Below are 26,952 nucleotides of genomic sequence, written 5' to 3'. Positions count from 1 at the left end.
GTGTCTGTGGTCAGATGTATCTTGGAACCGACACTGTGTGCCAGAGATAAATTCACTTGCCGCTGAACATGGCCATATAGCTCTGGGATGCCCTTCTAGGAGAAATATTTCCTTCCGGGGACCTTCCAATGCGGTGTGCTAATGACCACAAATTTTCTAAAGGCCTCCGAGTCCACCAATTTATATGGCAGTAGTTGGTGGGCTAGCAGTTTCGACAAGCCGGTGGTCAGGCATTGGGAAAAAGGGTTATCCGGCGTCATAAACTTTTTACGTTCGAACATTTGGGTCACGGAAGCCTGCTTTTTGCCAGAAGAACGTGACAACGGAATGGTGGAAGGTGGAGTGGAGGACAAATGGGAGGAGAGAAGAGAAGGAGAAGAAGCAGGACATGGAGCGCCGGGAGTGTGGCTTTGTGGGTTCTGACGGTGTTGCTCCCACTGGGCTCGGTGATGGGAGGTCAGGTGCCTTCTTAAGGCAGTCGTCCCTAGGTGAGTGTTGGGCTTACCGCGACTTATGCGTTGACAGCACAGGCTGCAGATGGCAACACTATTGTCAGCAGCTGACACGTATAAAAAAGCCCACACTGTGCTGGCGTCCTGGGAGTACCAGATGGCTCGCTCCAGATACATTTGCAGTCTGCTTTTTGCCTCCTGTGCACTGCGAGTTCTGCCTGCTTCTCCTACCTATCTGCTGCTCCATCTCTCCCTCAGAACTTCCTTCCTCCTCTTCTCTTGTGGCACCCACGTGACATCCATCGACACGTCATCATCGTCACCTTCACCACCACTGACATTAGAAATCTCGGAGTAGGCAGCAACAGCGGGGACCACCCTCCTCGGGCTGATCTGGGTACTGTCGTCAGACCACTGGGTGGCAGCCGTTGCTACCTCCTCTTCCTCATCCGATGCCAAGAATGGCTGCGCATCGGTAAGGTCTGGGAATGGATGGGAAAATAATTCCTCTGACTTGGGCGGAGGGGCTATGGTGGTGGTGGTGGTGGTGTCTTTGGGGGTGCACACAGCAGAGAGTGAGGAGGGTGCTGATACAGAGGTTGAGGAGGGTGCAGAAGTAGAAGGCTGAGTGAGCCACTCAACTAACTCTGGTGCATCCTTTGACGTAATCGCACACACCTTATCCAACTTCCAATTTAGGCTCCGGCCTGGTGCACCTGCCTGACCCCTACAACCCCTGTGAAATGGCCTGCCTTTTCCTCTGCCTGTCATTTTCAAAATGACCCTGTGACAAAGTCCCTATAGAAGAGCAGTATTTGTGGAAGCAGGTATATAGAACCCCTTAATGATTATTTGCTTGAAGCTGGTATATCAAGCCCCATAATCAGTTTTTTTGGGGGGCAACTGGTATATCGCACCAGTTGCAATTAGTTGTTCAAGTAGCGTTGGTCCCTCTGTATAGCTGCGATATCTCAGCAGAACCGCACACAAATGCTGCACAATACAAATGCACTATATAGAAATTATATTATAGGTATATCACACCCCTGCTTCAATCAGTTTTTTTGGGGGGCAACTGGTATATCACACCAGTTACAATTAGTTGTTCCAATAGCGTTTGTCCCTCTGTATAGCTGCGGTATCGCTGCAGAACTGCACACAACTGTTGCACAATACAAATTAACTATATATAAATTATATTATAGGTATATCACACCCCTGCCTCAATCAGTTTTTTTGGGGGCAACTGGTATATCACACCAGTTGCAATTAGTTGTTCCAGTAGCGTTTGTCCCTCTGTATAGCTGCGGTATCTCAGCAGAACCACACACAACTGCTGCACAATACAAATGCACTATATAGAAATTATAATATAGGTATATCACACCCCTGCCTCAATCATATTTTTTTGGGATCAACTGGTATATCACACCAGTTGCAATTAGCTGTTCTAATAGCGTTTGTCCCTCTGTATAGCTGCGGTATTGCTGCAGAACTGTACACAACTGCTGCACAATACAAATGAACTATATATAAATTATATTATAGGTATATCACACCCCTGCTTCAATAAGTTTTTTGGGGAGCAACTGGTATATCACACCAGTTGCAATTAGTTGTTCCAGTAGCGTTTGTCCCTCTATATAGCTGCAGTATCACAGCAGAACTGCACACAACTGCTGCACAATACAAATGCACTATAATATACTTTCTATGTTAGAAAGTATATTCTAAGTATATCACACCCCTCAGTATGTCACACCTATCGATAGCACACCTATACCAGTCCTTAAAAGGACTTTTGTGGCCCTATTAGCTAGCGTTTGGTGTCCCTAACAGTCTGCCCCTGCTCCACACAGCAACCTCTCCCTACACTGGCAAAAGACTGAATGTAAAATGGTGGCCAGATCGGGTTTATTTATAGGGTAGGGGGTGTGTCCATGTTCTGAAACATCTCAATTGGCTGTCCTGTCCCACCTGATGGATGTGTTATGGGTCAAAGTTTGGCATAATGCAAAAGAATATGGCGCCGGCGGACATCGCCATATGTTCGCATGTTCGGTGAATCGCGAACGAGCAAAGTTCACCGCGAAATGACAGCCGGGCAAACTGCAAGGCCATCTCTAATGCCCATTTCTACGCTGTTTATTAATCCTCATATCAACTGTAAATTAGTAAGGCCTCATGCACACGGCCGTGTTCCACGGCCGAGAGCGAGCCGTGGTACCCCGGCCGGGATTCCTTCTAACAGCAGGAGCGCACGGCGTCATTGGTTGCTATGACGCCGTGCGCTCCTGGTGTCAGCAGGAATCCCGGCCGGGTTACCAGGGACCGCTCTCGGCCGTGGAACATGGCCGTGTGCATGAGGCCTAACACTGTGAAAGGAATAAAATAATCTATTCAACTACCCAAACAATTTTCTAATTAAATACTACTATATTACTACATTATTACACTAATTATGGCACTAAATTACTTAGCACAGGCAGTAGTTTACAAATACAGGTCATATAAAAATGAACACTATGGAAAAAATATATTTCCATGGAGCAGTAATCTCCAACCCGTGGCTCTCCAGCTGTTGCGAAACTACAAGCTCCAGCAGTCAGGATTTGCTGTGAGTTGTAGTTTCCCAAAAGCCAGAGAGTCCTAGGTAAGGAGACCATCGGCGTAGAGCGTGCTCTAACATACGATCCTTTTATGTTTGCTATTTTATAGTAAGTCAGCAGATGGCTCTCTTGAGTTTTCTCTGAAATATTACCGTCTCTTCTGGGGCTGTAAACATTTTGTTACACATGTACAACTGCAGATTTCCCCATTTTTCTCTTCTTATTAAAAATATTAGAAATGTATCTAGAAATTAAGGATCATGTGGCTTTACAGTGTTTTAGGTTGAAACCTGAATTTATGTATCTGCTTTCATGTCAAGATGTATACACTAATAGGATATTACATAGTGTAAACCAGACAGTATGGCGTGTTTGACATATATTGAGACAGAATATACAATAATGCAGGGCTTCTCAACTCATACAAATTCCAAAACTACCGTACATATCCTCCTACATAAGAGCTGTCCTTGGTGCTGAAAGATATTACGCTGCAGCAGTCCAAATACACAGTGGACTATTGATGCAGATCAAAGAAATCAGCATAAAGATTCATATTCACCATATTTGTTTTATGCATGAGGTTTTTCCTGTTGTTTTGGAATATATGAGCTACTTCTGAATTTTAGGGAACATGCAGGGCTAGACTGCCAGTCCCTGGACTCAGTGGTCATTTGTAGGTAGAGTCACTTGATCAGCTATCATCATCTCATGTTACTAGTCATTCATTGCCACTAAATATGACATTGTTGGGGATAGATCTGTTCTAGACATTGATATTTTAAGATGGGAATACCAACAGGTGGACTAGTGCTTCATACCTGTATACTGTAATACTGCAGCCTACTGAAACCATGGATATATTCATCCTCCTTTAGTGAAGGCAAGGGTTATTTAGTATCTTTGTACATCTTGAGATCCTTATCATCAGTATTAAAGGAGCTTACCCATAAACATCATTAATCCCCTATCCACAGGATAGGTAACAAATGTATGATCTCTGGGGGTCTGACCGCTTGGACATCCACTAATTTTGAGAATGGGGGTCGTTGAGTCACCAGTGGTAATAGAGTGGTGGGGCACATGGGTGACCACTGCTCCATTCACTTTTATGGGAGTACATCCTGTGAGCTATATCGTGTGAATAGGTGATAAATTGGAAAACCGCTTTAGGACAAGGATGGAAATAAGAACTCATTCAGTGGAGTTTTAGACAGGATGATACTTCAAATTTGTAATCTGCAGCTTTCTACCAGTTTTATATAGACTCAGACTCAGACTAGTGAGGTGAATCCCCGGTGGGCCCCTTCCCTCTGCTCAAGTGGCACGTGGCACATTACACTGACTGTACTACATGAGCAGCGTACAGCACCTCAGCCAGCCAATGTTCATATAAAAATTGGGTAGATTATGTAGGAAACTACCCCGTTTATTAATATAGATGCAGGTTAATACAAGGCACTTACTAATATAATGTGATTGTCCATATTGTCTCATTTGTTGGCTTGATTTATTTTTCCATCACATTATACACTGCTCAGTTCCAGAGGTTATGGCCACCCTGCAATCTAGCAACAGTGGCCGTGCTTGCACACTATAGAAAAAAAAGTGCCAGCCTCTCTGATGGCCAGAGCCGTGGGAGCGCACATAGACATGCATGCAGAGTTTAGAGTAGACACGTCTGGAAACCTCCTCCCCTCGTGAGTGGTCTGGGGATTAGGAAGATATAAATTCTTGACTTTGACATGCTGTGCTGAGTATGAGTTTAGATAAAATTAAAGATAAAAGTTTGCGATTGTCTCTGGAGAAATTTTGGAGTTGGAAGCCTCTGCGTGGAAGAGATTTGAGGCCGCAAGACGTTCGCGCCAAAGGTGTTTTTTTTTCTTCACAGCACTACCTCTACTTTTTCCAGCTTCACGTCTCTATCACACTGTTGTTTAGAATGTGTAAGCATCTAAGTCAAAAGCTTTTCATCTCTAACCATCTTCTTTTCTTTTCTGCAGCCGTTCTGCATTATTCACACATTTATCACAATGGAGCATGCAAATAGGGCAAGGCATTGAGGAAGTCAGGCACCTGAAATTGCACACAGATTGATGAGAAGCTCTTAGGCTGAAACTATTGGTGTGGGTCATTTTTCACGATTATGGAATGGCATGAAAACCCCTCTCTCCTCCTGCGTCTGACCGTGTAAGACAAAGGTGTCTGGAGATGACACTCCTGTGGATTTGATCTGCTAAACTTGCTGCCTTTGCTCCTGCTGCTGCTGCTGTCAGATGCTTCACATCTTGTCATCTTCCATTCACAGCGGCTATCTCTTGCCTCTCATTATATATTAGTTTATTGCTTGTGGGATCGTCGCGTTGTGAATTCCTAATGGTGCGCCGCCGCTGTCTTCCTGTTTGTCTCCAGGTGCTTTCTTTTGCATAAATTTTCCATCGATTTCTACTGTCACTATTGTCTGTGCACCAGGAGAGAGGCTTACACAACTTTACAGTGGTGCGGTGACAGGATATTACTATCTGGACACTTGTTTGTGAAATGAAAGGGTGGCAGGAAGAGAGGAGGCAGTTTGGCTTCTGGTGGAATTATCTCTAGTCTTTCTCTGCAAGCAGAAAAAGCAATCCAGCCAGAAGATTGCCGTTAAGCATGCTTAATTTCTGGTGAGAAACGCATTATAATCAAGAACACCAACTGAGCAAGAAGCTTGGATCTGTTAGAAACTAGCAATTTCTCAAGAAAATTGCACAAAGCTGTGCTGTGTGTGTTTTTTTATTTTTTTTAAAGAAAGAGGTGGAGAGAAGAGGAGGGGGATGATTTGATTAGAGAACGTGCAGGAAAGAAGATTGCCTCCTGATGCTGCTTCAAATGCAGTGCTCTTTGGTGCCTGAAATCGTGGAGGATCAAGAGGCATGGAGTTTCGGAGATGCGTGTTTCAAGGCTACTGAACTGGATGCTTCAGCTTTTGTTTACCTGCTGCCTGTGACCATGCCAATGCCAGAGAAAAGCCAGCCTCCCCAATCCATTCCTCCTCCTACTCCTTCCTCCTCTCTTAACCCATCTTCTTCATCCAGATTTTTCAGCTCACTTGCTAAAGAGAAGCAGGCATTGTCTGGTGTGTGGGTGGCACCGAGGAGCCAAGCTTAGCCCCCCTCAGTGAGCTTTGCCCTGCCACCAAGCATAGATGCCGGTTTCTTCACTGGAAGAGGTGAGAGAAAGCAGCTAAAGAAGTTCTTTTTGAAACATACCAGCATTTTAGCTGTGTATCTTTATTTTACTTATATGTATATATAAATTTATATATACTTACATATACTGTCTGTGTACTTCATATGTATACTGCTCGGGTTAAAGGAGACATCTATAGGCTGTCATATTCCATTTTCTTCTCTTCCACATCACCACTGGTTCTCTAAAGTGATCCGGCACGGGGAAAAGGGGGATGCTTCACCTTCTCCTGAGGGGCTGAGCCCCTTTGCTTATTTCTCTGTGTTTTCCATAGACAATTTTTTTTTCTGGGCCCCCTTTCAAGCTTGGTGGGGTGTCCCACCACAACTTTCTGCCAGCCCCTCCCTCGCTGTGGTTCCTAGCCCGGTAAGGGTGCAAGGGAGGTGGCATGGCAGCAGCTATCGCAAGTGGACTGATCCGTCAAAAGCGTCAGGCAAGGGAGCAGCACTTGGACCGTCCTTCGGCCAACAAGAGGCGCAGTAGCCCAAGCAAAAACAGAGGCCTATGTAATGGCAACCTGGTGGATATCTTCTCTAAAGTGCGAATCTTTGGCCTCAGGAAACGAAGGCTCAGACGGCAAGGTCGGTTGGTCTGTGTCTGTGGGCTGTATTTCTAATTACCTCTTCGTCTTCCCCCCATGTCTCTGTGCCCAGTGCCAGTATGTGTGCATTTGTTCCTTCTTTCTGATCCTTAGCATCTATCCGTTTTTTTGTGTAGTTTTGTTCTTTCATGTCCTTTTGAGCAAACTTGCATATATTCATTCTTGGTCAATCTGGGGAAAGTGTCGTGTCATACACAATATCCTTCTGGTCTTCAGTGGAACAGTTTCACGCAGGGCCCTCTAGCAACAGGGTTAATGTCATTGCTATTAATGTGTCATGCCGTGATAGTAAAGTTCCATAAATGATGTAGGCTGAAAGGGAAAATTCTTCAATGGCTCAGTAACTCCTCAAGGAAATGGACATTAGCATTTTTAGTGCACACAATGTAAAAGAAAAAAAAATCTGGAGTCTCTTTTCATATCTTGGTTTTTATGAACTAGGTGTCTCTTCTAGTTGGTAGCTTGTAGCTTGTGAAATATTTTTTTTCTATGGATAGACTGCAGAAGGGACTAGTAATGCATTTCTATTGACATCAAGGCGTGACTGTCATCATTTAATGACAAAATCTTAAGAAAGTAGCCTGATGGTGAGCTTGAACGACACAGGCAGTACGTGCTAATATGCGCAAATATCACTTCTTATATAAAAAGAAAATGAACACTATTCTGCTATATCTATGCAGCTCCGTCATACCCCATCACTATACACATCTAGATGGTGAGGATAATGCAAACCACGTTTTTCCCCTTATCCCTATGTCTTACATTTATGACCAGAAAATACTATTCCCAATGACGAAGTCAAGCAGAGCCCTAGTTAAATAATTACTTCACCTTTAATAATCCACTCAACAGTTTGCAAATTGTGTATTCGTTTGGCATTGCACACTGCGGGATGTACTGCACAGAAATCCTATTGACTGCTGGCGATTTCCGTTCCATGCTAAGCATTGTAACCCTGTAATTTCTTAGCATGCCAGTATTAACTCACAGCTTGTAAGGCACTAGCACATCCTGTAAGGCAGGCATACTAATGGCATGACCGGGCACCAGGCGGTGAACATGAGGTTGTTTTTAGTTTTAAATCTGGCATTGCTTTGTGTGCCTGCACCAAATTTATGATTTGGTGCACCTTCCCAATATAGTGAGTGAGTGTAATGTAGGTGTAAAAGTAGACCAGGAGATTGTTTGGCGTGGGTTGCAGCTTTTTTGTGACTTTTGCAAAAGTGCCACATAGTAAATGATCCATAATCCAGGTCTAATCTCACTTTTAGCTCTTAAACATAGACCACTGTGAAAAGTGGCGAGGATCATGTAATGTCGCAAAAATGTTACAGTTGCCATGGAAATGTCCCAGTTGCCATGACGCAAGTACTACTTTTCAGTTTGGAGTAGTTTATGCAGAGATGCAATACTTCATATTCCGTATTACATACTACAACAGAAACGGTAATATATTCCATTTGACCTAAGCATACACCTGTTAATGTTCAGGTATTGAAGTCGAGAGGACACACTGTGTGAACATCATAGCATCTTTGCCTGGTCTTCTGCTCCAGCATACAGTATTTTTTTTAACCTATTTTTAAAGAATGCATAAACCTGGACTGAGATTTGCTTAGTGCTTTTTTCATAGCTACTATCCCCCACGTAGATCCTGTGTTCACAGGGATCAGAGCAGAACAAAGTGTGAGAAATGATGGTGTGAAGGTAGGGCAGGTTAGACGGAGTCTACTCATGTGTGCTCGCAACAGTTTAGAGGCGAAGAAATCTGGCCGCACGCTGCACATCTCAAGGTGAGGCTTGAGTCTTATCACTCATTCCCACAAAGCAGCACGCGAGCAGCTCGGCAAAGTGTTTGCATAAATGAAAATTAGCCATCTATATCTGCACGAACAGGAGAGGCAGAGAATATGAAGGCAGCTCCTTGTCCTGTTTGCGTTTTAGATTCTCTCTTCTGGCTAATAGGCGTAAACAATGCGCCAGGCTCTTTATTGACTCTGTGTTCATTTGACAGCCCCGTGTAAATATTCATATCTGCAGTATACAATATGACAATAGCACTTCTGCATCAACAGTCCTAGGAAACTTGCTAAAAATGTGTAAATTCATTATGAACTATTACACCATAGAGGACAAGACCATGAATAAGTAAGTAATGAAATAAAATAAACAAATAAATATGTATATATATATATATACTGTGTATATATATATATATATATATATATATACATTTCATAATGCTCAAGAGCACTTATCTCTCTTCTCATACTGTTTTTCACACTATAGAACTGGAGCGCTGTATGCGACATTCGTCTTACAGAATGCAATGTGTCCCAATCTGCAGAATCTAGTGAGTTCTGCACAACAATGTGCTTATTTAACAGCAGTCTAATAGGTATTATCAATTGTTAACAGCCATTCAACGGAAAGGCCATTAATAATCAATTATGGCGTTTGTACTGTGGGGAAATGGCCCTTCAGAATGTATTCAATGTGGTATTTCTAGCTCAGTGCAGTAGGAGCTCTGCACTCTAATAGACCTTGTCACTGCTCCATGGACTCTCAATAGTAGCTTAGAACAGATTTTAGAAACAAGGGTACAGTTTTGCCATTCTTGTCAATTCTTACATTGGAAAATCCAAGCGGGTATATCAAATATACGGCAATAGGTCATGATAACCCTTGTCTGGTTATTATTGCCATCATAGGGAAGAGTAGAACATATATCTTGATATCCGTAAATCTCAGTAATCTAAATACCTCATCAGAATTTTGATATTGGTTTTCGTATGAAATAACTGAACTGTGATGATAGGGATGATGTAGCCAACTATCACTCTAAGGCAGAGCTGGCCAACCTGCAGCTCTCCAGCTGTTGCAAAACTACAACTCCCAGCATGCCCAGACAGCCTACAGCTATCAGCCTACAGCAGGGCATGGTGGGAATTGTAGTTTTACAACAGCTGGAGGGCCGCAGGTTGGCCAGCCCTGCTCTAAGGATACAATACCTTATACCTGTACCTAGGACAGATGAGTAGTCGGAGTTGTAGTTTTTCTATAGAAAATTGATGGTTGGGAATGAAAGTGTCAACTGGTAGAACTTGCTTGGGCTTATTGTATAATAGCTCATTGCAGTACACTATGGAGGAGATTTATCAAAACTAGATTTATCAAAACTTTTCATTTTCTAAAGGGGCTGTGAAAGGTGGGATCTGATTGGTTGCTATGGGCAATTTTGATAAACCTCTCCTATGGGCAATTTTGATAAATTCCTCCTATGAGCTGGATGGCATTGCTATACATTGTTTCTATGCATATAATGTGTGTATCCGCTGGAAGGTCACATTGTTGCCCTGTATTCTTTGTTGTGATTGACACCTTCCTTCCACAAACCATTAAAATTAGGCTACATCTTACTTGCCCTCAATATGGGATCAATGACCCTTGCTGACAGGCAAAATTGGGGAAAAAAAGAAAAAATGTATTAGGAACATTTGTTTATAATGATATATCTTTATCTCACTTTTGTTGGTAATGGTGGAAAAACATTTTCTGTAGCCATTAATATTTTTATTGTAACTTGCAGTAATGCATTACTTCTAAATGGTGGCGCTGTTGCTTTTAGTGTTTCTTAGACATACAGTTTATCACACAGCAGCCATAATTCTCCATTTACAGGAACATACAGCATTCAAGGAAAAAAAAAATATATATATATAAACTCTGACAAAGCAACAGTACATTTCTAAATTCTCATTTGAACTGTTTAGTGATGCTACTTTGAATTTTAGTGATTTATCATTTTCTAAACTTGCTTCATACATGATGTATTTAAAGAAGTTATGACACAATTAAATGTTAATTTAATTCAGCATGAAAAACTAGATACTTTTACAATTTCTATTCTGTTATAAAAAATGCTTCGGGTCTGAGATATTAACTTTACATCATAGCAGTGTGCATGTCCACCTACTTAGGTGGACACACAGTCTCAGTTTCATCCATCAACTGCAACAAACCATATCTCCTGGTAGAAGTTGTGACAGGGAGGGAGATCCAGCAGAAAGGACAAACCCCTAAGAAAGGACATGCCCACTTAACCACCAGCCTAAAACCAATCCGACAGACCAACTGGAGCAATAAATGCTGAGGTCTCTGGATCCATATGCAATAAAGGGCTGGTCCAAGCTTTGTAAGATGGAGATCATAATGTAATCTGTTATGTCTGATTTTCATTTTTTTACATTGTGGCATAGCCCCGTTAAGTTTATTATTACATTTTATCATGCCAAATAAACTTGTGTTTTTCATACACAACTGAACATTCACATGAATATAAAAGATCTGAAAGATTTGAGAGACCTCCAAGTTACCAAGGCAGCTATAGTTTTTATTTTTTATATATCAAGTAAACTATGGCGGACAGTTTTTGGTTGAATATTATAATTTAGTGCAAGCACTTATTCAATAACTAAGTGCATTAATGAATGATGTTTCTCTTCAAACATTTAGTCTGAATCAAAGTAAGGATACACCCCATGAACATATGCATAGGGAGTATGGGATCCCCCTGGGATGGTGGCTTTGTCTAAGATGAGATGAGCCCTGTCTTGTATTACATGGTCCATTTAAATTACATCTATTACTTCATTTCTTCAGTAGCCACTGATTTCCAGGGCAAAAAATGGTTGTCTTTTGAATAAAACCCCCTTTAATACACACAAGGATTTCTAACTTTAGGGATCTAGATAATGACAATTATTTTCAATGGCAAAATCCCTAAAATCAAATATACATATGTACTTTTTTGCAAATAGTGAAAATGTGCTTTCACGTCATGTAAGATAATGTTTTTATTTTGTATGCCTACACTGTGGTCAACTATGTAAAATAATTTAGAACTGTGTGCATTATTCCTGGCAAAGTGGATATTGGGTAGTACTTAGTGTAGAGAGGCGACCATGTGAGACAGTAATCCTTTTTGTAGTGTTCTTTGAAATCCTGTGTCATGCGACAACTCCTAAGGTAGCCATACACATTAGACTAAAGTTGATCAAAATGAATGTTTGACGGGTGAAATTTTACAATGAATAATTTTTTTTAGACAACCGATCGCAGACCATTATCTTTCTTTGAAGGAACATTCTCAGAAAGACCATTTGTCCATTTCCCAGTTTCATTCAATATCTATGGCCAGTTTGAACAACTATAAATGCCAATATGGACTGAGATGTGTATGTTAGAGTCTGCGTAATAACCATTCACCAGATGATTGTTCAACTGTTGTTCAACCATCAACCAACTTCTATCTAATGTGTATGGCCACCTCTACAGAGTGGTATGGAGTGGCAGTTCTGCTCTTTACAAACTTTTCCTCACCATGATCCCATGCTCATGCTGGTGTGGGGGATAGGGGACTGAATTGCTTGTTCTAGTATTTCTTGGGGATCCCAATGGATAGGTGATAAATAGGGTTGAGCAGACACCTGCATGTTCGGGTTCGGCAGGTTCGGCCGAACTTGAAAAAAAAGTTCGGGTTCGGGACCCAAACTTGACCCCGAGCCCCATTGAAGTCAATTGGGACCTGAACTTTTGGGCACTAAAATGGCTCTAAAATAGTCCTGGAAAGGGCTAGAGGGCTGCAAAAGGCATCAAAATGTGCTTAAGAGCTTGACAACTGTTCTGCAAACAAATGTGGATAGGGAAATGACTAAAAATAACATAAAATACAGAAAAATAAAAAATAACAATCTGGATCTAGGAGTAGGAGGTTGAGGAGGCGGTGGATGGGTGGATGTGGCGGTGTAGGTTGACGTGGCAGTGTAGGTAGAAGCGGCGGTGAAGGAGGAATAGGTAGCCAACACTGATTTGTGCTATTTTTTATTTTTAAATTAGGGTATCCCCCAAAATATTGGGACATAACCAAATAAAACAAAGAATAAGTGCACTTGAGTACAAGAATATATGGTTGAGGCTGGTATAAATGTCTATTCTGCACAAGGTGCGGACAAGTCCTGGGGGATCCATGCCTGGTTCATTTTAATAAACGTAAGCTTGTCCACATTGGCTGCGGCCTGTGATAATGCTCTCTGCCGTGCTAAACACACGTTCACACTATAGACTGGCTGCAGGGCAGGTCAGCACCGCCAAGGCTGACAAAGCTTTTCCACATTTTGGCCATGCTAACCCTGCCTTCTCAGGTGCTGGTGGTGCCCCAGCTGCGTTGGCGACCTCTTCTTCCTCCTCTGCCTTCGCCTTGTGCTTCCACTGTGCCCCCGCTGTCAGGTGGGAATGCTATCATCAGCGTGCGCTTGTAGTCGCACATCTTCCGATCAGTAACAGATGTTTTCCAAAAATTTAGTTCCCTGTCAGCAATGCAGAGCAGGGGTTTATTCATGGCAAAAGGGGGTTCATGTCACCCAGCAATAGAACAGAGGATTTTGAGAGATTTAGGCCCCTGTCACCCAGGCACAGCAGGGGTTCATTCACGGCAAAAGGGGGTTCTTGTCACCCAGCAATAGAACAAAGGATTTTGAGAGATTTAGGTCCCTGTCACCCAGGCACAGCAGGGGTTCATTCACGGCAAAAGGGGGTTCTTGTCACCCAGCAATAGAACAGAGGATTTTGGGAGATTTAGGCCCCTGTCACCCAGGCAGAGCAGGGGTTCATTCACGGCAAAAGGGGGTTCTTGTCACCCAGCAATACAACAGAGGATTTTGAGAGATTCAGGCCCCTGTCACCCAGGCACAGCAGGGGTTCATTCACGGCAAAAGGGGGTTCTTGTCACCCAGCAATAGAACAGAGGATTTTGAGAGATTTAGGCCCCTGTCACCCAGGCACAGCAGGGGTTCATTCACGGCAAAAGGGGGTTCATGTCACCCAGCAATAGAACAGAGGATTTTGAGAGATTTAGGCCCCTGTCACCCAGGCACAGCAGGGGTTCATTCACGGCAAAAGGGGGTTCTTGTCACCCAACAATAGAACAGAGGATTTTGAGAGATTTAGGCCCCTGTCACCCAGGCACAGCAGGGGTTCATTCACAGCAAAAGGGGGTTCTTGTCACCCAGCAATAGAACAGAGGATTTTGAGAGATTTAGGCCCCTGTCACTCAGGCACAGCAGGGGTTCATTCACGGCAAAAGGGGGTTCATGTCACCCGGCAATAGAACAGAGGATTTTGAGAAATTTAGTCCCCTGTCACCCAGGCACAGCAGGGGTTCATTCACGTTCAGACAGGTTCCCCGGGGGTGATGTGACAGACTGATGGCCATGGGTTTCAGGCGCCACCTGTGCACTTTCTGCAGAAGACTGAGTGGGAGATAATGTGAACGTGCTGGATCCACTGTCGGCCACCCAATTGACTAGCGCCTGTACTTGCTCAGGCCTTATCATCCTTAGAATGGCATTAGGCCCGACCAAATATCGTTGTAGATTCTGGCGGCTACTGGGACCTGAGGTAGTAGGTTCAGTAGGACGTGTAGCTGTGGCAGAACGGCCACGTCCTCTCCCTGCAACAGAGACTCCACCAACACCACCACCACGACCATGACCGCGTCCCTTATTAGATGTTTTCCTCATAGTTAGTGTTTACAAAGCAAAGTAAAAAGTGGTTTAGTCTGTTAAAAATAATTAACCGCCAATAAAAACCCTGATGTAGGGTATTGAACTCTATATGACAGCGGTATTTGAGGCCTAAATGTGACACTCACTTATGCACGTCTTATCCCAGATGTGCAGTATATCAGAGGCTTTTTTCACTCCAGTAACCAAAAAGCCGTATTTCTGGCCTAAATGTGACAGTCACTTATGCTTGTCTAATCCCAGATGTGCAGTATATTAGAGGGTTTTTTCACCCTAACCAAAAAGCTGTATTTCTGTCGTAAATGTGACAGTCACTTATGCACGTGTAATCCCAGATGTGCAGTATATTAGAGGCTTTTTTCACCCCAGTATGCCAAAGCCGTATTTATGGCCTAAATGTGACAGTCACTTATGCACGTGTAATCCCAGATGTGCAATATATTAGAGGCTTTTTTCACCCCAGTAACCAAAAAGCTGTATTTCTGGCCTAAATGTGACAGTCACGTATGCTTGTCTAATCCCAGATGTGCAGTATATTAGAGGGTTTTTTCACCCTAACCGAAAAGCTGTATTTCTGTCATAAATGTGACAGTCACTTATGCTTGTCTAATCCCAGATGTGCATTATATTAGAGGGTTTTTTCACCCTAACCAAAAAGCTGTATTTCTGTCGTAAATGTGACAGTCACTTATGCACGTGTAATCCCAGATGTGCAGTATATGAGAGGCTTTTTTCAACCCAGTATGCCAAAGCTGTATATATGGCCTAAATGTGACAGTCACTTATGCACGTGTAATCCCAGATGTGCAATATATTAGAGGCTTTTTTCACCCTAGTAACCAAAAAGCCGTATTTCTGGCCTAAATGTGACAGTCACTTATGCTTCTCTAATCCCAGATGTGCAGTATATTAGAGGGTTTTTTCACCCTAACCAAAAAGCTGTATTTCTGTCCTAAATGTGACAGTCCCTTATGCTTGTCTAATCCCAGATGTGCAGTATATTAGAGGGTTTTTTCACCCTAACCGAAAAGCTGTATTTCTGTCCTAAATGTGATAGTCACTTATGCTTGTCTAATCCCAGATGTGCAGTATATCAGAGGCTTTTTTCACCCCAGTATGCCAAAGCTGTATTTCTGGACTTGCAGACATGCAGATAGCCTGTGCTGGTGCACTATCGTTGCATAAAATGTCTGCCGATCATGTATTCATATTGACTAACTGAAAAGAAAAAAAAGTTCGTTTTCAGCAGTAGTTGGCTCAGGGCAGGCTTAAAAAAATTGTGCACTGCACCAACAAAACACTTTTGCTGTAGATCGCTGAGTACAAAAAACACTTCTTGATAGGATTTCTCCCTGATCTCCCCCTCACAGCAGCTGCAGCCTCTCCCTACACTAATCCGAGCAGAGTGACAGGCGGTGCTACGTGACTCCAGCTTAAATAGAGGCTGGGTCACATGCTGCAGTTGGCCAATCACAGCCATGCCAATAGTAGGCATGGCTGTGATGGCCTTTTGGGGCAAGTAGTATGATGCTTGTTGATTGGCTGCTGTGCAGCCTTTCAAAAAGCGCCATAAAAATCGCCGAACACCGAACCCGAACTTTTACGTAAATGTTCGGTTCGGGTCCAGGTGCCGAAAACCCTAAAGTTCGGTACGAACCCGAACTTTACAGTTCGGGTTCACTCAACTCTAGTGATAAATGATGTCTGCTGGAATACTGAAAGATCTACGGTATACTGACCAGGTTAGTTAGGAGGGAAAAGTGATAAATAACGGTCAATACTGGAATGACACATGCTGTTTTTGTGGCAGTTTTTGAGCCAAAGTCATGAGTGGATTTAAACAGAATCCTTCAGCAGTTTTATGGTTTCCTAAGGGCATAAATTAGTGACAGACTCCCTTAGCAAAATTCTGGGTCACTTATTTGAATTGACCTAGACATTTTACTAAAATCTTTACTAAACACCAGATCAATTCAAACGCACAGCGTGGGCTGGTGAGTCCTTGCGTTCATGAGGTCCTGCCTCTTGCACCCTTTTTCCACCTGCCACTGATTACCATAGGAAAAAAATATATGTAAATCAGCACCAGGTGATGGGGGGAATCTTCACGAATATGAGGACTCACCGGCACATGTTGTTTATTGTACAACTCAAGTGCCAGCATTTTGCTAAGTGGATCTGTAACTGGTTTATGCTGCCTTTAGTTAAGGCACCAAAAAACTGGCGACAAATTTATTTTCAAAGGAATGGGATATATTAAGGAAAGACTTCTATTTATTCTTCCTCCTGGATCCACTTCTGGCTTTGGCTCAAAAAACTGCATCAAACATTTCACCAAAACTACACATGATTCCAGCCTTAAAGGGGTTTTCTCACTGTAGCAAATGGCATTTGCAGACAAAGTTAATACAAGCCACTTACTGATGAATTATTACCCATATTGCTTCCTTTACTGGCTGTACTCATTTTTCCATCACATTATGCACTGCTCATTACCCTGGTTATGACCACCTTGCAATCCAGCAGCAGTGGCCGTGCTTGCACACTATAGGAAAAAGTGTTTGCCCTTCTAGCGGCCATAACCATGGGATCGCACATAGGCATACATTCGCAGCCGACCCCATCCCAGCCACCTTGTTTCTGCGCTGCAACGATGGCCGTAACTAGAGATGAGTGAAGTTCTTAAAAATTTGATTTGGCTGCTTCGCTTTGTTTAGCAAAAAAATTCTCTTTGTGGCGAATGATTTTATCATGAAGCACATTTCTTTTTTAGTAGCAGGTGCAATGATAGGGAATGGCGATTGCGCCACCCCCCATCATTGAACCCCTCAGATGCCGTGTTCATCACTGATTGCGGCATCTGACATGAATATTAAGGTCTTTCAGGTGTTGATCAGTTAAAAAAAATCACATTGTACTTACCTTTTCCATTTGAGTGTGAAGAGTCTGCCATGGCCATCTTGCTTGAAGATCCCGTGTGAAATCTCACACGGGATCTTCAAGCAAGATGGCCACAGCAGCCTTCTCACTCAAATGGATCAGGTGAGTATGATTTTTTTAAATTTTTACAGCAATTTCAGGGAAAATTTATTTGTTACCACGAAGCACGAGGAAATTTAGCTTTGCAGCAAACTGAATTCTCCTTGAAATTCGTATCGAAGTCCACTTCGGATATTTTGATTCGCTCAACACTAGCCGTAACCCTTTGAGCAGTGCATAATGCGATGGAGAAATGAATGAAGCCAGCAATGGAGGCAACACGGATAATCCCAATACATTAGTAAGTGCCTTGTATTAAGTTTCTCTTCATGATAAAGGCCATTTGCTGACATAAGACAACCCCTTTAAGGAATATAGCGTTTGTTAAAAGCCATAACGTTACTGTTATTTATATTCCTTCGTGGCTGTATCGTTTTGCTTTTAGGTTGAGAATGGGTCGTTTTTAAGTCTAACACATATTTATTTGTGGCGGGGGTTGTTTCTCTGCTGGTTATAATAAGCTGTATATTTCCAAAGTCACTTTTCCAATAAACATTTATCAGTACAGTAAGTGACTTTACAAAACTCCATTTCCCAGTTGCTGTAATACTGATCAAAACGTGGTTTGTCCAATGAATTCTGATTTTTAGGTTTGGAGCTCATTAGTTTGGGAAGAAAACTAGTATTACATTTAACCTGAATGGAGCACAAATCGGTTCGTAGGCAATCCCAGATTTATTGTAGGTGACTTGTATCTGCATTATGTAACAACAGTCTCTCTGGAGATGTAGATTTCATGTATTTGTGAGGGATGTGCCGTTTATAGACAAGATACGAGGCAGCAGCAGATGACAGAAGTAATACATCCATTTCATTTTCACATTTTGATGATTTATATCTAGACGGCACCTCACTAGGCTTTTTATACTCTGCTCTTACAACTCTGGGCACCATTATACATTTCTCTTGGGATACCTGGAGTCAAGGTCATTGCCACGCAGTTAGAGGAGGTGTACTTGTTCCTCCTTTCATTTATTAATACAAGTTTTCATAAAGTTGTCATGGCCAATCTGCCTGACACATCACAATTCACCCATTTGGATGTGAATAATGGTCCTTATATACTGTACATATAGGTGGATTTATGAGTGCCATTCCTTGAAGGTCATTTACTAAAGGCTGGAGTTTCACACACCCGTCTTGGTAAAAACCCTACTGGAATATCCATCGCGCACACCTCTTAATAAATGTGTTGCTTTTTCTGCTGTTCGTATCCCACAACTAAAATCTGGTATAATGTGCTCCTACTAAATATGTCCGTCTGCGGAGCTCTTACCCGCAGCCAACCTCCTAGCACCCACACTGCGCACACATTTTGGAAAAGGGCAAAACTGGTGTAAAACATTAAGATGTGACCCCGATAGTGTTTATTTTATGAATTCTGTTTTTACTAAGGTTCTAGTAAGATATTGCATTGTATGTTTCCTTGCTGTTGGAGAAGAGAGGAACTAATTTCAATGCCCAATCCTTTTGTTCTCAAGGGATGTCTGGTAGCAATTAGTGTAATCAGCAGTATAATAGGGTTGATCCAGCTGACAGGTTACCTTTAAAGGGGCTGTCCGGGTTCAGAGCTGAACCCAGACATACCCTTATTTTTACCCAGGCAGTCCCCCTGAGGCTAGCATCGGAGCATCTCATGCTCCGAGGCACTCCCTTGCCCTCCACTAGATCGCACAGGGCAAGGGCTCTTTTGTTTATCATAACACACTGCCGGGCGGAAGCTTCCACATGGCAATGTGTTCGTTGACGTCACCAGCTCTGATGGGCCCATCAGTGCCCACCGCCCATCAGTGCCGGTGACGTGACCAGGCTTCCTGGCAGCCCCATGGAGACCCCCGGTACGTCACCGGAACTCCTAAAAATTCCAGAACTAGGGCAAAGGAGAGCATCGGAGCATGTACTGCTCCGATGCTCAAGTCAGGGGGGCTGCCTGGGTGAAAATGGGGATATGTCCGGGTTCAGCTCTGAACCCCACAACCCCTTTAAAGGGAATTAGTCACCAGCAACCTCCCTATCCAACTGTTTGCATAGACAGGTATCTGTTGTTCACTTGATTAAAACGCTGTGTTCATTTGTTAATCTGAGGCTCCTTTCCGAGTTATGATACTTTTTCTTTGGTGCAACGAGGGCATCACCATTGCTCCTGTTGCACCCAACCTCAGCTCCTTTCAGCTCCTAGCGATATGCCCCCAATGTCTGAGATGAGACAACCCCTTTAATGTCTGCGATCAGCAGTAATGCCGATCATGGACACTTAACTCCTCATATGCTCTGGTCAAATGTGAGATTTGTATCTGAGAGATCTAAAATCGGGAAGCGCGCGCTTTCTGAGTAGGAATGCCTCCCCCAGGCGGAGATCAGGGGAATGCATTCTATGACAGTAATGAACCAGAGCCTGTACTAGGCTTCTAGGCTTATTATTGTATATTACAATTCAGGCCTGCAGGTGGCAGCACTGAATTGTAATATAGCTACTGTATCTATGTATATATAGGGTAATGGAGAAAATTCTATTACTCTATACAAATTGCAATTGCATGTTGGTGTCCACTTGGGGACAAGTTTTAAAGCAGTAACAAATTATAAAAAATTCAAATCACCCTCTTTTCCCCAAAATCAAAACAAATAAACAATAAAAACATAAACATCATGGGCATCACCACATTCAAAAACAACTGTAATAAAATATATAATATAATGGCCGATTTGCAGTTTTTTCATTACTTTACCTTGAAAAAAATGGAATAAAAAATGATCAAAAAGTCATACACACCGAAAATAGTGTCAATAAAAACTACAGATCATACCCACACAAAAAAATTAGCCCTCACATAGCTCCGCAGACATAACTATAATAAAGTTATGGGGTCAGACTATGGTGATGAAAATAAGAAAATAATTATTTCAAAAGGTTTTTTTTTTGTATTAAAACACAAGAAAAAATATACAAATATGATATCGCCGTAATCATACTGACCTGGAGAATGAAGAGCACAAGTCAGTTTTACCACATAGTGAATGCTGTAAAAACAAAACCCCTAAAACTGTATTTTCTTTCCAGCTTCCCACTACATCCTATCGAATATTGAATGGTTCCATTAGAAAGTACAACTTGTCCTGCAAACAAAAAAAATCCTTATACAGCTATATGAATGGAAAAAAAAAAGTTATGGTTCCAGGAAGGTAGGGAGTAAAAACTCAGAAATGGAAAATGGCTCTGTCTGGAAGGGGGTTAAGCATAACTTGGATCAACAAAAGAAAAATAGTGTTTCAATGAGGTGAACCACAGCTATGTGACTGCAAACAGTTGGATAGGGAGGTCACTGGTGACAGATTCCCTTTAAGCTGACCTTTGTTACCTTTTCATGTGGTTGTTGGGCTTCTTATTCTTCCACTTATATTGAGTACTTTTTAATACTGCTGATGTGATTATTATCAGATGATGGTGATAAAACAGGGATGCAAAAATATATACCCTTTTACACAGGGAGACATAACAAAGGCTTATTTTATATTACACCTCTTTATTGCATGACGGCAGGAATAATGAAGTCCCAGACTCCTAATCCAGTAAGACACATTTTCATATTGTTCAGCAGGCTGCGTAAACTGGGATTCTTATTGATCCAATAAATTCATAATGAAGAAAGTTATTGGATGTTCTTGTACTTTTTATGTGATGAGTACAACTAGTTACACTTCTTACATAGTTGATATAGTCTATATTTGGCTTACTCTATAACATGACTACATAGGCTACCTGTGCATATAGCCTTAAAGGGCATCTGTCAGCAGATTTGTAGCTATGAAACTGGCTGACCCGTTACACGTGCACTTGGCAGCTGAAGTCATCTGTGTCTCATGTTCATCTGTGCCCGCATTGCTGAGAAAAATGATGTTTTAATTAGTGATGAGCGGGAGGTGCCATATTCGATTACGCGATATTTCGCGAATATTCGATTAAATATATTCGTCTTATATTCGTCGAAATCGAATATTCGTCATTATTCTATTTATTGCGAATAATATGCGATTTAATTATTTGCATATTGCGATTTTAACTGTATAAGGCAATTTTCCTATTGGTTGGCTTTGGATATGGCTAATATGTGTATTTTACGAATATTCGCTATATTGATATATATTGTTGTTTTAGAATATGACAAATATTCTAAAAAACGAAGTTATAGCAATATAGCGAATATTCGTAAAATACACATATAGACTGCAATTTAGCTAATTTAGCTAATATAGTGCTATAATCATTTTTTTTACAGTCTAATTTTTTTTGTCTCTTCTGAACTTCAGATTTGGAAAAAATTTACACTGTTAAAAAAAATACTATTGCACTATATTAGCTAAATTGCAGTCTATATGTGTATTTTACGAATATTCGCTATATTGCTATATATTCTTGTTTTAGAATATGACGAATATTCTAAAAAACAAAGTTATAGCAATATAGCGAATATTTAGAATATTCTTTTTTTTTTTTTTTCAATCTGTACTGTTATTCCACTTTGGCATACTTCTCCCCGACAAGCGTCCCCGTCACCATGGGAACGCCTGTGGGTTAGAATATACCATTGGATCTGAGTTTTCACGATCTCAGGGAAAACTCAGATCCGATGGTATTTTCTAACCCACAGGCGTTCCCATGGTGACGGGGACGCTTGTCGGGGAGGAGTATGCGAACAACTGTACAGATTGGGGGAAAAAAGGTGAATATTCTAAATAAGGAATATATTCCCTATATTGCTATATATTTGTTTTTTAGAATATTCGTCATTTTTTTTCCATATGAAAACATGAATCCTTCCTGCTTAAGTTGCTTGTGGGCCAATGACTCATTGACCAACAAGAAAGAAGCAGGGAGGAATCATGTTTTCAGATGACGAATATTCGATATAGCGAATATATAGCACTATATTTGAAATATTCGCGAATTTGCAAAGTTGCGATATTAATATTCGCTATTCGAATATTCGCGCTCAACACTAGTTTAAATATATGCAAATGAGTCTCTAGGAACACCAGGGGTGTTGACATTACTCCTAGAGGCTCAGCTCTCACTGCAACTGCTGCGCCCTCTAAACTTTAATTGACATGGCCAGGCGTGATCACATTTTCCCTACCTGGCCCTGGCAATCAAAGGGTGCAGCAGTTGCAGAAGCCGCTAGATGGAATGGCAATGCCCCCATTGCTCCTAGAGGCTAATTTGCATATATTAAATCATAATTTTTCTCAGCAATGTGGGCGCATATGAACACATGACCAACACAGATGCCTTCACCTGCCAAGTGCACGTGTAACAGGTCAACTAGTTTCATAGGTGCAAATCTGCTGACAGATGCCCTTTAACATGGGTAATCCATTAGATTACGATAAATCATATGAGAAAAATACAAATGTAGAAAACAGTAGGAAAATATTTTAGGAGAAAGCCATAAATATTTATGAACTGTCCTAAAGATAACCGGCTAGACATAGTTGCTCAACCAACCAGGCAAAATACATTTTCTAAATCAGAAACAATGTAAGTTTTTCTAGACCAAATACCAGGACACGCAGAGAACAATCTTAGCTTTTCAGTGGTTCAAATAACTGTATTTATAAAGATGAATAATTGTAAAGGAAAACGGAAATACATAATGCTTAGGTGACTTGTAATGCCGGAGAAATCCTAGTATAGTGGAACAAATGAAACTTCATAGCTCATGTAATCCATTGGAAAGCTCATACATAATAGCCAGCAATTTGGACCTTTTAGAACTTTTGGAGACTAATCTTCACACGCTATTAGAAGAGCAGAGGGCAGGAGCTTCCACTTTGCCTGTGCCCACTCTGCTAACGCCTCGAATGCTATGATTATTACCAGAGAGTCAGAGGAGGTGACGGATCAAACACTTCTGGAGGTTCCAGTCACAGACTACAATACATGTTAGCTGTTTGGTCTAAAAACACATCCAGACCCATGGAGCCGGCCAGGCTCCAACCTGTACAGTGCTTTGTGCGGCCAGAGGGGAATCTGTACTCCTACACATAGTAGTGTATGAGAGTACGGATTCTAAATTGCAATAGGCACCTGAACTTCAGTCCCCTATTTCTCTAGAAAAAAGTTTTAATAAATTGTGTGTGCAGGTTTAAGTTCACTTCAAACAAGAGCTACATACCAATTGGAGAATCGGCCTCACCGAGAACAGACATGCTTCTTGTGTAATTTTATAGTTCACTAGTTCATGGGCAATTTTAATTTGTACTTGCAGAACTACTGAAAAACATGATCATTATATGCATGTGACCATTATTTTAAAAAGTTAATGTCATGAATGAATTATTTAGTGTTTATTTGACTTGTTATCCTCCTGTGTAATATTACGGTGTGGTCCTTGTATTTCTTAGCGCTGCGGCTTATGAGTATTATATTTGAACACAGTAATTGAAATAAACATTTTTAATGCTAAAATGGGACAAAACATAAGAACTGTAAAAGAAATATGAGACATATAATCTAGAAACCGCAGCTAGAATTGTCATATGCCAATTTCATGCACTGGATTTTATTTTCTGCCGGGAAGAGACAGCCATTCATAATGCGCCATGTCAGTGTCTTTATTGATGGGACCTAGCACATAGAACGGAAATACAAAGTCATTACTGAGATAAATCTTTCATTTGAAGTGGCTGACAAATTATTTCTACAGAACAAAGGTGGTTATGGTTTGATCTTTCAAGTCAAATGAGGAATAGTAATATATACATTTATCATCAGTCTGTAGCCTTTGTATATCTTTATACTGCATGCATTCACAATTATAAATAGCTACCCAATATTTGACAGTGATATATAAGCTAATTTTTTTACGCATATAATGTTAACTTATGAGCAGAATTCCAGCATTATAATTTGTTTCATCCCAGCTCAGTTGCATCCATACAATTTGAACCTTTTTCTTATGGGCAACTGTGTCACATGACCCCCAGTTTGACTGCCAGTCCAGAGCCTGCTTTCCTGTGTCGACAGAATGTCAGTCTCTCCTGTGTGGAGGACTTCCTGTGAGCTTTAGGATTACAACAGCACTGTCAAGTCTCTCCTGGCAGCTCTCAAACACTGCCCCGACCCACCCAGCTCTGACCTCCTGGTTTCTCTGTAAGTACAATAATTAGCTGCAGACTTAAAAAAAACTCCCCTGACTCACTGTGTTTGTACTGTGTGCAGAATATCCTGTGTATTGAGTGATAATGAGATACAGCTTCACACTGCTTTCCCCTGACTTTTGGTTGTAAGTGCTGAGAAGAAAAAGTCTATCAGTCACACGATGGATGCCAGCTGAAGCTGCATCTCATAGGAATACACTGTGATTCTCTTTAGTGTGAATTAAAGAGTTATCCCAAGATTAATATAAAAAATGAAAATCAGACATCATATATTACATGACAGTCTCTGGAACCAGCCCTGTACCTCACATGGATCCAGAGATCTCTCCAATCATTGTTTCAGTTGATCTGCTAGATTTACTTTAAGCTATACACTCAGGTGGTGTGTCCTTTCTCAGTGGGTGTGTTATGTGTGCGGCAGTGCTCTCTCTGTAACTATCATAGCTTCTAAAAGAAGATAGGGATGGGATTGAGCAAGTGTGACCAGCTCAGCAATGTTAATGAGGTGGACAGAGAAATAAGGAAAAGAACAAACAGCAGGTGGTGCTATACAGATACAGTTTACTGAATAACTCAGTGGTTATACCACAGTACATTTTTAATTACATGCAATTACAAAAGTATTCAGATCCAGGTGCTGATTTAAATAATTTTTATGGGACAACACCTTTAAAAGATAGAAGTTCTATGCTCCTTATCTAGCAGTGCCTGCTCCTAGATAGGACTCAAAGCAGACTATGAAGAGACTCAGCCCTTTCTGCCTTTGCAAAGCCAGAAGTATAATAGGAAATATGGTGCGCATTAATAGGACCGTCCGTATCAAAGGAGAAAAAGAAGTCAAAATGGCAGACAGCCATATTTCAACTACAATACCAGAAACAGCCCATGGACAAGTTTTCTACTTTTTAGGAAAAAATCCTGGACAACTTTTTAACAATGGAGAAGGAAACTTTTCTGCGTATATTGGTATTAATCATGAAATTAAGGCTCCCCCCCCCACTTAAAAAAGAAAATAATTAATTTCAAAGCTAATGCCTAATCCTACCTGTTTCCATTCACAGTGGTCTACAGTTTCCATCCTTTTTCAAAAGAAAACCATGTCAGAGAATGATACTGCCATAGGCATCAATATACATTGTCCTATACATTATCCATTACCCTATACTGTGGTGTTTGTTCTTAGGGTGACACATGGATCAGAACAGAAGTAAAGAATCACGCCACAGACAGTGATTGTCTCAAGTGGATTATGATTAGGGGTCAAAAAGGAATGGGCAAATTGTCCTAATTCCCATTGACATACACAGGAAAGAAGGGCTCATTGGCATCATGCACTCCCTATGCCATTTTTTTTTTTTTTTCAATAAACTTTATTGAGGGAGAGAAATGCATGTACAAATCGCATAGATCCGAAAATCCCTTACAGAGTGCCTGTTACAAACATTTGTCAAATATTACTTCACTTGGTTTAACAAGAGATGTTTATAGTTTTTTGTACAACCCGTTATCAATAGGATAGAAATAGCATGTCATTGTTCCCCATTTTATTGTTATCCCCCCCAACTGCCCTCCCTGTCCCAAATAATAGTAATCTGAAAGTATAACAATACATACTCCATGAATACCCATCCCCGTTTGTGTACATTAAAAATTATATCATTCATTGTGGATCGGTGTTTAATTCTAACTAACGGACAGTTTCCCTAAAGTGCCTTTAGCCTGCTCTCCCAAATACCATAATGTGTTCTGAAATGGAAGCATCAATTCTCTCAATTCTTCTTGAGGTAATGCACGGATTGCAAATTTTCTCTAGTTATGAAAAAAAGCAGTTGTAGTTTTTCCTTTATGTTTCTCTGCCTCTAATCGGTCCATGTATAGAATATGTTTCATTGTACCGATTACCTCATCTAGTGTAGGGATAGTGGAATATAGCCAGTGTCTTAATAAGCATTTTTTCACTGCCAATAAAAACAGATGTACCCCTTTAACTCCTACCGCTTGAGTTTGATCTCCCTCCTGATTTCTCGGAATACATTGAAATATGCATTGTTGTGGAGAAGGACTCACCTCCACTTCCCAGACTTCTTTAATATAATCCATCACCTGCCTCCTAAGCTGTGAAATATTAGGGCATTCCCATAGGCCATGTAATAAATTGGCCTTTGGCAGTTGACATTTCGGACAGCTCCTAAGGTAGTGAGCAGGGGCATCCCTATACGAGAGATCAAAAGCGTATGTTTCTTTATGAATAATACGAAATTGCATCTCTCTCCAGGTTT

The 26,952-nt window shown here is 41.4% G+C and overlaps 1 protein-coding gene across 3 annotated transcripts in view; it reads left to right on the top strand.

Moving 5' to 3' along the window:
* Window positions 1-26,952, top strand: part of FGF14 (fibroblast growth factor 14) — a 607,883-nt gene that overhangs the window by 379,385 nt on the left and 201,546 nt on the right. The window contains exon 1 of one of the 3 annotated variants that reach the window (XM_040425266.1): window positions 6,219-6,269. The exons of 1 other annotated variant lie outside the window; for it this stretch is intronic. Coding sequence is in view for 1 of the 2 variants with exons in the window: in XM_040425265.1 (XP_040281199.1) it covers window positions 6,678-6,870 (193 nt within the window). In the remaining variant the exon portion in view is untranslated. Of the gene's footprint in view, window positions 1-6,218; window positions 6,871-26,952 lie in introns of those variants that run through there. One more of the 3 variants, XM_040425265.1, reaches the window with a different exon arrangement.

This window comes from Bufo bufo, chromosome 3, assembly GCF_905171765.1.
Source record: "Bufo bufo chromosome 3, aBufBuf1.1, whole genome shotgun sequence".
Classification (NCBI taxonomy): Eukaryota; Metazoa; Chordata; class Amphibia; order Anura; family Bufonidae; genus Bufo; species Bufo bufo.
The sequence above is the reverse complement of the archived record's forward strand: the minus strand, read 5'-3'. Positions and strand labels throughout refer to the sequence as shown.